Source organism: Rattus norvegicus, chromosome 3 (genome assembly GCF_036323735.1).
Source record: "Rattus norvegicus strain BN/NHsdMcwi chromosome 3, GRCr8, whole genome shotgun sequence".
Taxonomy (NCBI): domain Eukaryota; kingdom Metazoa; phylum Chordata; class Mammalia; order Rodentia; family Muridae; genus Rattus; species Rattus norvegicus.
The window spans coordinates 112022466-112036442 of NC_086021.1; the positions used below are offsets into that span (position 1 = coordinate 112022466).

Consider the following 13977-nt stretch of genomic DNA (forward strand, 5'->3'; position numbering starts at 1 on the left):
AGGATTCCGCGCAGCACGACCTCCACGCGCGGTAGTAGCTCCGCGACTTGGCCCCAAGCCGCTCCTCCCCTCCTCTCTTCCTTCTTGATGCCAGTTCCTATCCAGCTGCCTTCCAACGGAGTCTGAAAGTAGCGGGCAGAGGGGAGTGGGCTCTGTCAAATGCTAGCGACACCGCACCATCACCACCACTTACACACTGCTGAGCACGACCCCAGATAGTTCGCAGGACCCGGGAGGACATCTGGGACCCCTGGGTGTCTTAGAGGTTTCGGGACTCCACCGGAGGAGGAAGAGTGGATTGATTGTAGCGCGTGACTCCACACGGGAGTGGGGGGAATCTGGTGCATAAGGCCTCACCAGGCGTTGGCTTTTAAGACGACTAGTGTAGACGGACTAAGTAGAGCATTCCGAGTGGGACTGGCGTTTAGAAACGCCCTGTGACAAGCCCGAAGAGCTGACCTGAAGATCTTCCAGTTCTCCATAGGCTCTGGCTCATTCCAGGCCCACCATGAGCAGCAGAGAGCTTTGGAATGAAGGATTAAAACTTTGGGGAACCTAGTCTGTATTCGCGTGTACCTTGCGGAAGAGGTAGCACTGTTGATCTCCTGGATCGAACTGGAGTTCGGTAGTTCGGAGGCCGCGGGGATGGGAAAACCATCCTGGCCGGTCGGTCTCCAACCCATATGGAATCAAATCTCTGGTGCGAGACTGTGAAAAGGTGGCCTTCTTCCTTTCACTGCTCCTTGGGTGTTTCCTAGTCACGTACACCGAAGTTAGGCTGGGGAATGATTTCATAAGGCTTTGGATGTAGAAACAAGAACAAGTGTATTGGCGGATCTTCAGTTAATATACGAGTCTAATTTTTAATTCTCACAGGAGCCCCTACACCTCTCTTTCGTTAGCACCCTGGTGGAACCATGGTTCCTAAGCCGCTGTCGCTTTCTTCGTTTGTTCTCATTTGATTTCTTTGCTGTTGAGAATCGAATTTCGTTTGAGTGGATGTTTTAGGAAAACCTTTTCTGACACATGCTTTTCTTGGGCCAAAAATTCTGATGTCCTTGATCTGGGTGTTTTTGAAATGTGTGGGAAAGGGGGAAGGAGAGCCCGCACCCTTAGGGGAAGATGCAGAAGGTGCCCAAGGTCTCTCCAGGGCCTTTTGAACCCAGCCTGGAGCCGCTCGACCACCCGAAGCCCTAGTGAAACCGAAACCACTGAAGAACAGGGACTTGAGGAGAAAATTGGAGCGGACTGGGGGTCCATTTTAGGTCTTTGGTAAATGAAACTAGAGTTTTGAACTAGAGATGTTGGGGGAAGAACTTGGTGCCTTCGCAGAAGCTCTTGGATCTTGCCATCACTTTCTAGTAGGTAGGTGTTACCTTTGGCAAACCTCCAGGTCACTTTGCTCGCCTCCAAGAGGAGAACTGAGATGGACAGCCAGGAGTTTGGGTTAGGCCAGAAGTTATAGGCCAAACAGGAGGAAATCTGACCAGAGTGTAAATACAGAACATACAATCCGACCACACCTCCCTGGATCAGAAAAGGAGCCACTGTCAAGCATGTGTATGTCGAGAGTGAGCATGCCTGTTATTTGGAGAGGCTCTCACAGACCTATAACCCCCCTGGCCAGCAAATTCTAATGGACCACTATCTTTTTGAGACTTTCTAGGCTCCCTGTGAGGCTTAGCACTCTGTGCTGCGCGTCTAGTAGAAGAAACCCATTGTTGAAGGTGGGTGGGGCTGAGAATTTAAATCGGGAGGGCATTGCCAGTGCACTTGAGGTGTTAGGGGTGGGCATCCAGATTCTTCTGGAGTAGACAGGTCAGGCTACTACAGAAGCGAGAAAGCTTGGAAAATGAGAACTGGCGAAAGCTTCCCACCACACCAGCTCTTCTCAAACCAAGAGAAGGCCAATGGGGAGATGTCTTCCGTGCAGGGACATACCCTGGAAGCAGGTTCCCGTCAGGAAACTTGGCTTTTTCTTTCCTAGTTAAAAGGAGTGGGTCATGCAGGTGGCCCCTGTGGGTTCCCTTGCCTCCTGGGATCTGAAGTGGTGAGCATGGAGCTGCTTACCCACCCCATCCCCCAAGGCAACTAGGAGGGACCCTCAAGACCCGAAGTTCTTTGAATATTCATTCCTTTATTTTAGGAGTTCCTATGGATCCTTTCAGCAATGTAGGATATAGTTTGGAGCTTTTGCTTAGGAGAAGTTGTCTTCTGTCCCTGGAAAGTGTGAACATGGCCACCAGCTTGCTCCAGACTCGGCTGTCAGAGGAATTCAAGCTATCTCTGGTTACCTGTTGGCAAGCCTGGGAGAGCAACTGTGACACTTTCCTTCCTTCCTTCCTCCGTTTCTTAAGGACATTCACACACACAGCCATTTCTTATATAGCTGACATCATAATCTTGTAAAGATTAATTTAGCAAAAAGCAAATCTTACTCGGTGGGGTCAGTGGGGTTGTAGATTACCGATTAAGACAGCTAGTGGCTATAGGAATCTTCACAAGAAGCACTGAGATCTAAGGAGCCTCTTAACACTGGGAGCCTAAATCCAGTCACTCAGAGATTAGGGTTTTAAGAGTCCTCTTAGTTCGTGGCAGAGGTATGACATTTTTTTTTCTCTTGTTTTCTCCCAGAAATTTTGGCTCTCTGGCTGAAATGGGTTTTCTCTGCCCAGATGAATAGGTCCTGAACTTGTGAGTGTAAGATGGTTAGGAAGTCTGTCAGAACGCAGAAGTGGGGGTGAGGATTTTCCTAGTCTGGACCCAATGCAGGGCTTGCCAGTCAGCTTCTGACCCCCGTCCCACTCTAGCCCTGTAGTTCTCCTAACAGTGATAGCCTGGGCCTTGGAGATCTCTGCCCTGATGGTCGGTGACGGGAGACCTGCTGTGATGGGGCCAAAGGCGCCCCCCTCCGGTCATATCAAAGACAGTAGTTGGGTGGGAGTGAGGACTCCACCTATCCTTTGGCAGCTGGGTTTTCCGGAACACCTTCCAGGCTTAGCCTGCTGTAGGATCTCCCCCTCAGCTCTCCAGGGCCTGGCTGGAGCAGCCTGTTCTGGGCTCCTCCGCAGCGGAGGCAGGGGAGAGCTCAGAGCCTTATTCTCCTTCCAACAATGTCAAGGTTGCTCTCCCCTCCCTGGTCCAGATCAACCGTGGGAAAGTGGCTACCTTGGCTGCGAGGGCCTTTCCCTCCGAGGCCTGGACAAGAAGCCTTTGAACACTCTGAAACTTCGCGAAGTCAGCAATCTTTCCGCCGACCCCCACTCCCGCCCTCTTCGAGATGGGCTCAGCTCAGTCCCCAGGTACAGCGGGTTCCTAATCAGCCCGAGCTCTGATAAGCTTCTAATTAAAAGAGCTCTCCCTGCGTTCCTGCTGCTTCACTGCTGCCCCTCCCAGAAGACCCGAGGGAGGGGCTCAAGGTTGCCTCTGCCGGCCGAGGTTTGCGGGTGTCATCTATGGGAAGGAGGGTAAGAAGCCTTGCTGGACGCCCGCTTCCTCGAGCCGGGGTTCCGGACCGCGGAGCCGAGGTCCCTGGCGTGGGAGCTGCAGCCCGGGCACTAGCAGCTCTCGTTACCAGCGATTGAGCAGCGGGTCTGAGATTTTGCGTGGCCTGAGATCATTGGCTACTCGGCTCAGGAATGGAGAAGGGTTCGTTTAGAGACAATTTCTTTATTGCTCTACCTCTTTCCCCCTGTTTTGTTTAAGGATTCTTCCACAAACTCCCGTATTTCTCCTGGGAACACTCGGGTGGGTGCCTGGACCCAAATTTTGATTGTAAGCTGTAGGCCTCAAGCAGAGCCAGGCTTCATTTCTCAAAAGGGAGACTCTGGAAGGCTATATATACTTTTTAATCCACACCCAAGAGTTATTAGGGTTGGGGATTATCTTTCCTTGCTTCAGAAGTAAAGGACTCGCTCACCCAGGTTGAAAAGCTGGCTGATTCCTCAGTCACTAACCAGAGTTCTCCGGGGCACTCAACGCCTTCCAAGGTACAGCTTGGTGATTCCTATGGTATCCCATCACTCCCCTTCACTGTAAAGCGCCACCATCGGTAGAGTACATCGACTGCTCCGGAGCAATCCCGATAGGAATGAAGGCCGGGTTTTTGTCTGGACAGTGGGAGTCACCTCTGTATTTTGAAATTGGAGATAACTGTCTGTGTACTGAATGAAGGGTCTCAGCGACTCTTATTGAAGAACCTCGATCAACTGGTGGGTTAAAAACATCACATGACATAACTGAGTCTCCAAAGAAACCAGAAATTTTCACTTCAGGTGGTTACTTCCTAGAATTTATTGGGATTTAGAGACTGCGCAGTAGGAAGCCACCGGGGCTACTGCAGGATGGCCCTGAAGGGAGGGGGAGTAGCCACTCTGTGAGGACCAGCGCTTATTGGCATTCTATCCTGCAAGTCCTGGTTCCCCCTTCACCAGGAGGGGAGGAGGAGAAGGCCCTACCCCAATTAAGTCCCTAGAAGGATTTTTAAGATGAGGGCGTCCACAAGAACTTGAGATTTGGCAAACAGATGGGAAATGTGTTTATAGAAACTTCGTAACAATACCGTGAAAGAATATGGAATTTCAAGACTCTTGGTTGGTTTTCATCCATTGGAGAGCTAGGACTGATCATCACCAGCCTCAGCTTCTCAGCAGGGAAACTGAGGCAAGGGGCTGAAACACTGCTACACAGGGATAGTGTTAGGGACAGTGTCCTGACCTGTAGGGCAAGAAGGTTGGTCACCACAGCAGTGGACAGAACTGGGCCCCCTAGGCTCCAGGTAAGGGTAGGAGGGACAGAAGGATTCGACCTAACTGGAAGGGTCGTGCCCGCCCCCGCCCCTACAAGCTTTCCTGAAGGCTTTGGGTGTCTTGGTGTCAGGCTGTGCAGCCCAGAGAGGTAACATGCCCTGGTAATTACTCTGTCCATTTAAAGCGCAGACCGTTGAACTGGCTCAGAGTAATTAATGAAAGCTGGTGCGCGGGCCCTTGATTTACAGCCCTGAGTCAAAGCGGGGTCAGCGGAGGAAACCCGGTCCTCTGGGCCGAGCCGCCCCAGCGTGAGAGCCACGGTGTTGTTTGTTTTTTAAGAAAGACAGTTTCTCCGCCAGGCGGGCGACGGTTTTTACACCCAACTTGCTGGAGGTTCTATTCAACAGTGGAAGACAGGCACAGAAGAATTGGGGAAAGGCGCGGAGTTGGGGATTTTATTCGGGAAAGAGGATGGGATTAGTTTCCACCACAAAGTTTGGTGCACCCCCCGGGCCCCCCTGCCCCGTCCCCGCTTCAAGTCTGAAGTTCTAGAGGGCGGAGGGGGTAGTGGTGGTGGCTGGGATGGCAGGGGACTACAGGGGACGACAGAGGACGACTCTACTGCTGATGCGAATTCGGAGATCGGGTACTCGCTGCCACCCGGGTTCGAGTCCTGCCAATGTCCCTGACTTTTCAGGAACCTAATTGACTCTGTGCTTCTTTGTGCCTCTTCTTCAGGATACAGCACGGTCACTTTCGACGGGGCACCCAGTTATGGCCACACGCCCTCGCACCATGCAGCGCAGTTCCCCAATCATTCCTTCAAACACGAGGACCCCATGGGCCAGCAGGGCTCGCTGGGTAAGTGGGTGGGGAAAAAGCCGGTTTTACCGGATGTCTCCATCTATATTACCGCATCTTACCCAAATTTTGAATTCCTAGCAAACTGGGAAAGCGAGACAGCAAAAGGGATTTTAGAAATACTAGCTTGTTTTACTCTATTTGAAAGATCGAATCTCCTTCCGTTCAAAGTACACTAAGGAAAAACGTCCCTCAGGCAAGGCTTCCAATGCTAGATAGTGACTGCGATGCAACCTAAAGTGAAGAAGTAGTCCTTGAGTCGCGAGCCCCAAGTCACACAGCTGACCTCTCTGTCCGAGGCTCAGCAAGCTCCCCCACTCCACACCAGAACCCCTGCCTGTGCCTCACACTCTCGGGTCCCGCTCACTGCTGCCCTTGGCTCTCTGGCAGGCGAGCAGCAGTACTCGGTGCCACCTCCAGTGTATGGCTGCCACACCCCTACCGACAGTTGCACAGGCAGCCAGGCCCTGCTCCTGAGGACGCCCTACAGCAGGTAAGAAGGTGCAGAGCACCGGGGCTAAGGCCTGGAGATCCGGGAGGCGCAGGTGAGCCTGCGGCGGCGACGGAACGCCTGACTCTGGGCATCGCTGACAGCGGGAGACAAACGAAGTCTTCTTTAAGCCTAGACACTCAGTTTAAAGAAAGCAGGTGCCTTGGTTTGTTGTTTTGCATATAAACGAAGGTCACTGTGTTTGGTGATAAAAAGGAAACTGCTGCTTTGGGGGTTTCTTTTCTTTGGTTTTTCGAGACAGGATTTTTCTGTGTGTCCTGGTAGTTCTGTAGACCAGTCTGGCCTCGAACTGAGGGATCCGCTTGTCTCAGTCTCCCGAGTGCTGAGATTAAAGGCATGCGCCATCATGCCCGGTCATGCGTTATTTCTTAATGGTCTTTGCTGGGAGCCCTTTAACTTCCCCAAGACAAAAAGAAAAAAAAAATTTAAGGACCAAGTCCACTCCAACTCTGTCCATCTAGTTAAAAGCTTCCGCGTCAACTGGCCACACAGGCCAAACTACTTAAAGAGTGGGCCACATCCTTCCTCTCACCCTTGCCCTCTAGAGTTTTGGCCCGTGACAGTGTTTCGTAGACTTGTTTTGTGGCTGCCCTGTGTGCGCTCCGGGGCTAGACCCTTTGCTCGAGACTGTGATCACGAAGATGCGCAGGCACGCAAACCTTCTTGCTTCGGGGAGAAGGAACTTTTTTCCTCATTTAAACTCTGCTCCCTCCCCCTTCTCTGGTCTCTAGTTCCACTTTCCACCTTTTCTTACCCAAATTTATTCTTCAACTTTGGGTGAACTTGGCGGGCATCCCGCGTCGCAGATAGCGTTGCTTAGCAACTGCGATGCACACACACCGGTCCATGACAGCCTGGAAGGTGCTGAGCGCCTTGTCTTGGCTGTAGAGGATTGGGTGCGCATTACCTCACCGCTCCCCCTCCCCCCTGTACTATGGGGATCCTGACACCGACTGCCCCAAACTCATTCCCATCCTCCCGCCCCTCGACTCCGGGAGGCTGACGTCAAGGGAAGGAGGTAGTGAGGTAATGAAGGAAGGAAAAGCATCTGTCGTGGGAGATTGGGTTGGGGAATGGCCGCGCCTGGGACCTCCAGTCCCTGAGGTGGAGGAGGGGAACGTCTGAAGCCTGCACAGCAGCGGTGCAACCTAGGGCCTCAGGTGCATTGACCCTGGGACTGGTCTCTCTCTCCCATCCGGGTATCCAGGCGTAAAGCCTGGTTCCTTCTAATTTTGCCCTCTGGAGTGCTCTGACTTCGAAAACGTTTCTATTTGGCGTGAAAAATCCATCCAATCTAATCGAAGTTTGGGTTCCGCACCACTTTTCTTCAGGCAGGAGGGAGAGAAACATGCACAAGGGACAGAGGGGGGCATATTCATTTTTCCTCTCCCTATGTAGAAAGTGGTCCTGGACGAGCACTGCAGAGCCAGTGTGCTAAGGCCACAGTCTCAGTGAAGCCAGATCACCAGAACAAGTTCAAGAGTGGCAAGCACTCGAGTCTGGAAGACTCTCCCCTTATGGGGAGTAGTGGCAACAGCCACAGACATCCTTCCTGTCTATTGCCAGAGTATCATCGCTGTTATTCTAGTAGCTAAGGGGGGGGGTCTGGAACAGTTCCTGGTGTGAAGACCTTGGTCCCTCAGTCAGGAAGAGTGTGATGTGGGAGTGGGCATTATTGAAATGGGTCCTGTACATTCTTGGGAGCTGGGGACTGGCAAGATATAATTCTCTCTCTCTCTCTCTCTCTCTCTCTCTCTCTCTCTCTCTCTCTCTCTCTGTCTCCCCCTCCTGCTCTTGCTAGCCTCCCCCCTCCCCGTGTGTGTGTGTGTGTGTGTGTGTGTGTGTGTTCCAAACCTTGACCCATAAAGAGGGACTCTAAGAAGGGGGTTCATCAGAAGGGCTGAACTGCCACAAGAAGATATCTTGGATAAAGTGATCACAATCTATAATTTCATATCATTTCCCCAAACGACATTGCCGTTGTGGATTTTTGGTTTGTGGAGATTCTCTGATGGAATGTAACTTTGGGATGAATCTATGCTTGCTCTCGAGATGGAAAAAGCCATTCTGATTGTTACAGATTTTTGTCTCTGGGATCTTTTGCATGCTAAGCATTTCCTCTACCACTGAACTATATTACCCTACACCAAGATCATATTTTAAATACAAAGCACATATATTTTTCTAGCCCAGACTACTCATTGTTGAAAGTAATTTTGTGAGATTCACCTTGCATAAATATTTGCTTATCCTTTTATTCTTTCTGTGACGTTCTAAAACTTGCCTTGATCTTGTTTTTAACACCAATCTCCTAAAAATGCATAAATTTCCTAAGTAGAAACAAAGCAAAACCAATGGTGACTTCTGTAGGAAGAGAGATTGTTCCCTTGAAGCATTCCCTCATGTCTTTGATTCTCTGATCACCTTAGATTCGCAGTATTGGCAATCCCTTTTCCAAATACACATAACTTTCTGAAGGAACCACGAGGGCAAGTGTACTAAGGTAGTTCTATTTCTAAAAACATTTGAAGTATGTTCAATCACTTATGTGAATGTAATGTTTAAGTAGCAGAGAAAATGGGAGCAAACTTCAATTGCTGCATGGCTTGGCTTCTGAAGTTTAGATGGTCAGTGGTGTAGCCACTTACTGGCCCTTGGTTGGGTACCTTTTTCCTTCTAAAGTTGGGAGCACCTGAGAGAGAAAGACTTGTGTGTATTTTGTCTGCCTTACTGTGCTTGATACCCTGAAGCAGACTCTTCTTAGGCTTCCCCCATTACAGACCTCTCTTCCCTTTGTCTCCCCAGGCTTGGGGTCTAGTGTCATTCTCTAGTACTAATGGGAATCTGCTCAGAAGAAACTCTCAAAATGTCGGCTCTTTTGTCACCTACATCTTCTCCTGTCTCCAGTAGCATGCTCATTCCATCTGTTAATCTTACTATCTATGAGGTCGGTGCTATAACGTCCATTTTACTGATGAGGAGGTAAGCTTAGGAACTCGAGGAAGAGAGTGCAATTTCTACTCAGAATATGAGCAATTCTGGACTGCTCGGTTGCACCAGGCCTCTTTCTATGCCAGGGTCTTTCACTGATAAATAGTAAGCGCAAATGCTGGCATAGACCTCTCATGTGTCAGGTGTCTGTAAAATACCTTATGGGTATTTAATCCACATCACTATTCTTTGAGGTGGGCAAAGGGTTATGACCTCCATTTTACAAAGGAAGAAACTGAGAGGTAATCCCCACCCCATGGGACATGATAAGAAATATAATTTTGGCTTAAATTTCAGATAGTGAGGATCTAATCCATTCTTCGACTCTCTGCACCCCTCCCTCTCACACAGCTAAGTGCCACTCTCTGGGGGTGGCATATGCCACCACTCTGATATCTCCCATCCAGGGTGTTCTAGGCATTGCTTTCCCTAGTGGTTTTAGTCAGAAGCAGTGCCCTCCAGGCTCCTTCAAGTTCATCTTTACCATTGGGCATCTAGCATCGGGATGACGCTCAGCACAGTAGAAGCCCCCTAAAGACTTCTAGAGTACTGGCCTTTCTTCTCATCTGTGATGTTTTGTGAGGACTTTCAGGTTTACCCCCCCCCCCCCCCCCCCCCGTCTTGCTCAGAAGCCAGCCTGAGGGAAGAGTGAACCAGGAGATCTCCCAGAGTGAGGTGTAATGAAGTCCAACCTCACTCAGCAGAACCCATTGTAGTTTCTTCCCAAACAAAGTGGCTAGCTGAGCATTGTTTCCAGGGCTCACTGTTGGCTCTTCTGCTTGCTAACTTACTCCTAAGGTAGGAGATGCCACTCACTAGGGCATGGGGGAAGCCTCACAGCTACTTTGAAAAGTGCTGGGCACTGCGTTTGAAACATATTCCTGTTTGTAGTGGTTTCTCTTTCACACTGTAGGTTTTAACCTGTCCTTTTGCTTTTCTATTAACTTTATATGTCTTTCTTTTTAAAAGTCACATTTATTTGTTTTAGGTGTACGGTGTTTTCTCTGCATATATGGCTCTGTATCATGAACATGCAGTGACTAAAAGAGAGTATTAGATCCCCTGGAAATAGAGTGGTTTCGAGCCTCTGGTGGGTTCTGGAAATTGAACTCTGGTCTTCTAGAAGAGCAGCCATGTTCTTAATAGGCCAAGTTACCTCTCGGGGCGAGCCCAGTGTTTCTCAACCTTCCTAATGCTCTGGCCCTTTAATACAGTTTCTCATATTGTGGTGACTGCCCCTGTCCTAACCAAAAATTATTTCATTGTTCTTTTGTAACTGTAATTTTGCTGCAGTTATAAATTGTGATGTAGGAACTGGAGAGATGGCTCAGAGGTTAACAGCACTGACTGCCCTTCCTAGGGGTCCTGAGTTCAATTCCCAGCAACCACATGGTGGCTCACAACCTTCTGTAATGGGAACTGATGCCCTCTTCTGGTGTGTGTGAAGACAGTGACAGTGTACGCACATACATAAAATAAATAAATAAATTAAAAAAATAAATTGTGATGTAAATATCTGCTATGAAGACCCACAGGCCGAGAATCGCTGCTCTGGCCCATAGCTTTACTTGGCTGTCTTTAGCTATGCTACAGGCTTAAATGAGAAGATTCCTTTTGCTTCACGTTTGCTCTTTAGTAGGCAGCACTACTCCAATTCTAAAACAAAAACAAAAAACTTACGCATCAAATATTTTAATAGATTCTGAAGATTCTCTAATATTGATGTGTTCAGTAGAGCCTCTGACCTGTAGAATTTTGGAAACCATAGGTCAAAGGCATATTCAGTTAAGTCATAAATCAGATGACAGGTGTACTCAAAATAAAATTACCATTCATTTCACCTGTCTTCCCTTGGGAAACCATGGACACTGTACAGTATAATTTTTATATAGTACAAACTTCTGTTCATTTCCCACCGAGCAGGCAGAAGTGGAAGGTCTGAAGTGGAATCCAGGGTGGTGGGCCATATTATCAAAGTCACAGGCTTGAACTGAACCCGTATCCAGGGAGGGGGAAAAATCTAGTCCCAAATATTCCTGTGACTTGTATGCTGACCAAGTGTTTGTTATTAGAAATAGAATCCCCAGTGGTTTTCCTTTGGCTGGCTGGTGAGCTTGAGAGCAAATACAATACCAAGAGAGTGACTATGAAATAATTATTCACTGTAGCCTGCTGGGCAGAAAGTTCAGGGCAGTCAGCCTCCATGGCGCCATGGAGGGAGGATCTGTGCAGGAAAGGGGGCTCTGTGGAAGTCTCTCCACATGCACCTTGCTTAAGGGGTAGAGGCGAGGCCATGAACACCTCTCCCTTGGTCCAGTGCTGGGTCATCGTAGAAGAAGTTCTTATCTCAAAGTCTTACCTCTGATGATGCTGGGTGTATCCACTTAAAAAAAACCTGCCTTTCAACCTCACGGGGAAGCTTTACCTCTGTTGAGATTCTCTTTGCCCAGTCACAGACACAGCGGTGGAAGATTAGTTAGAGGATTCTGACAGGACCCTTTCTTCCTTGTTCTGTGAACGTAATAAACACATTTAAAGATGAAAACGTGCTGGAGTCCACTGCATTTCAAGAGTGGAGGAGTTCTAGTCTAGATAATAGTGGAGTTTTTTTTCCCCCTTCCTTTCTTTTGTGTAGAGGTCAAGAACACAGTAATTCTGCAATCCAGGCCAAAACAAACTATATGATCTACTGATTTCCTTTCAAGTTCCCCTTTTGCTGGGACTGACTTCCTTTTATTTAACTCCAACGTGCATTAATCCCAGCTATAGAAGTTTCTTTCTTCTCTCGCTTGCCTCTGACTTCAAACATTTCTTACATAGGAAGCAAGTGACTTAAAAAAAATCCACTTATAACTATAAAGGCCATCGTGACTTTGGGACTCTATTTTGGCAGCCTGTAGGTTCAGAGTCTACTTCCGACCAGGCTGCGCTTAATGGTTGGAGCTGAAATGTCTACGTGACCACTGGGGCTGTCTTGAGCCAAACCACCTGCTTATCTGATCCCTCTGGGGATGAGGTGGTGGACACCGACACCATGTCGTTTAGTAAGTAAATGCTTCATTTGCCAGAGGTCGATATTCTGTGAGTGGTGCTGTCTGTTTCAGCAGGCTTCCATGATGAGACCTGGGTGTTGAATGATTGCCCAAAGAGATCAGGATCTGATGATGGGGTGACCCAGTATTTTTAGTTCACATTGACATTCTGCCCTCTATTGTCATTGCTCCCATTGGCTTTAGAGGAAAGGCTGTGCCATTCAGCCAACCCACTGCAGAGCCCCGGCCAGCGGAAGGCAGGATATGGTTAAGGAAACCCACTAGTAGCTTGGAGATTTTCTGCAATCTCTTCTCTCCCAATCAGACTCCCTACCCTCCCTCTTCTGAAGCTCTACAGCTGAAATATCAGAATGACCAAAGCCTTGGGAGGCCAGTCACCTGACAACCAGTCATTCCCGAGAGAGTAGGAGAGGATACAACAGGCATCTTGTTCCCTGCAGCTTCCAAGAGCCTCTGGTCTTAGAGTTGATTATCTTTCACCTCCAGATTCACTCTGTACTGCTATTGTATAAATGATAGCATAGGTTCAGTTATTGAATCATGCCCAGGAACCTCTAAAAGGGCAGGGAAGAGGGTCATCAGTCATTTTAGTACCCTTTTGCATCTCAGTCCTTGTCTGACAAATGGGGGTGATGACTTCATGAAGTTGTTGGGAGTGATACCCAGAATGTGCAAATGTGCCAGATAAAGCTTGACAGGTTAGAAGACTGTGCTCTCCTTAACACCTTTGGAGAGCCACTATGAGCGCCAACCTCTCTGCGCCTTACCATCTTCCTAGAAAGTGAGGCCAAGATTAATTTTCTCATTTGACAGATGTGAAATCTGAGGTGCAGAGAGCCGAACAGTAATTTACTCAGATTTTCATAGACTCAAAACATAATACCACTGATTCCTAAGGGTCTCTATAGAGAAAGATCACAAAGAGAAAATATATTTTTAAAATTAGTAGTATTGGGCTGGAGAGATGGCTCAGCGGTTAAGAGCACTGACTCTTCTTCCAGAGGTCCTGAGTTCAATTCCCAGCAACCACATGGTGGCTCACAACCATCGGTGATGGGATCTGATGCCCTCTTCTGGTGTGTCTGAAGACAGCTAAAGTGTTCTTATATATAATAAATAAATAAATCCTTAAAAATTAGTAGCATTATTTAAAAATTATTATGATATGAACTGTGGGAGTATGATTACTATGTAAATGACAGAGAGAACTAGGCTCAGAGGCCAAATGTCCCAAAGGAGGACATATCAAGTCCCACTCATAAGCACACTGTCTCGCAGAAGCAGTATAAGCTGTATTTGGAATGTGCTAATAACCACATTAAAATAAGAAAAAAAGAAGCTTGTCTTAAAACACTGTCCTTAACCCAGTATAACCCAAACTTCTTCTCAATGAGCCTCTATTTCCAGTGTCCAATAGCCCCACCCAGCTAGTGGCTGCCATTTTGAATAAGTATCCTGTAGGAAGACGCGCATGTATGAGATATATGTTCTGTATTTGAGAAAATTCTTTCTGGGGGCCAGGGAAATGCATTTAAAAATATTGTCTTTGAGATCCTTTTGTATCGATGAAACTAGGAATCAATAGGGTTGTGCATTCAGTTTTAGGCAATCTCTAAATGTAAGGTTATGTATTTGGGAATCATTCATTCATCCTTTATTTGGCAAATCATTCATTCGTCCGTATGCACCGACCTCTGTCACTCACCCTTGAAAATGATCACATTCTGAGCCTTACATAAGGATTAAATCCGTCCAGAGAGACCCCACATCCCAGTGGGACCCAGGAAAATCGTCAGTTGCAACTCAGTGACTT

The 13977-nt window shown here is 48.2% G+C and overlaps 1 protein-coding gene across 11 annotated transcripts in view; it reads left to right on the forward strand.

Moving 5' to 3' along the window:
- The window catches only part of Wt1 (WT1 transcription factor), a 48734-nt gene that overhangs the window by 2745 nt on the left and 32012 nt on the right, over positions 1 to 13977 (forward strand). For 4 of the 11 annotated variants that reach the window (XM_006234622.5, XM_006234620.3, XM_006234621.5 and 1 more), the window contains exons 2-3: positions 5487 to 5609; positions 6000 to 6102. In XM_006234622.5, the coding sequence (XP_006234684.1) occupies positions 5487 to 5609; positions 6000 to 6102 (226 nt within the window). Of the gene's footprint in view, positions 1 to 5; positions 3303 to 3340; positions 3649 to 5486; positions 5610 to 5999; positions 6103 to 13977 lie in introns of those variants that run through there. The other 7 variants (XM_063283112.1, XM_063283113.1, XM_063283110.1 and 4 more) reach the window with 6 other exon arrangements.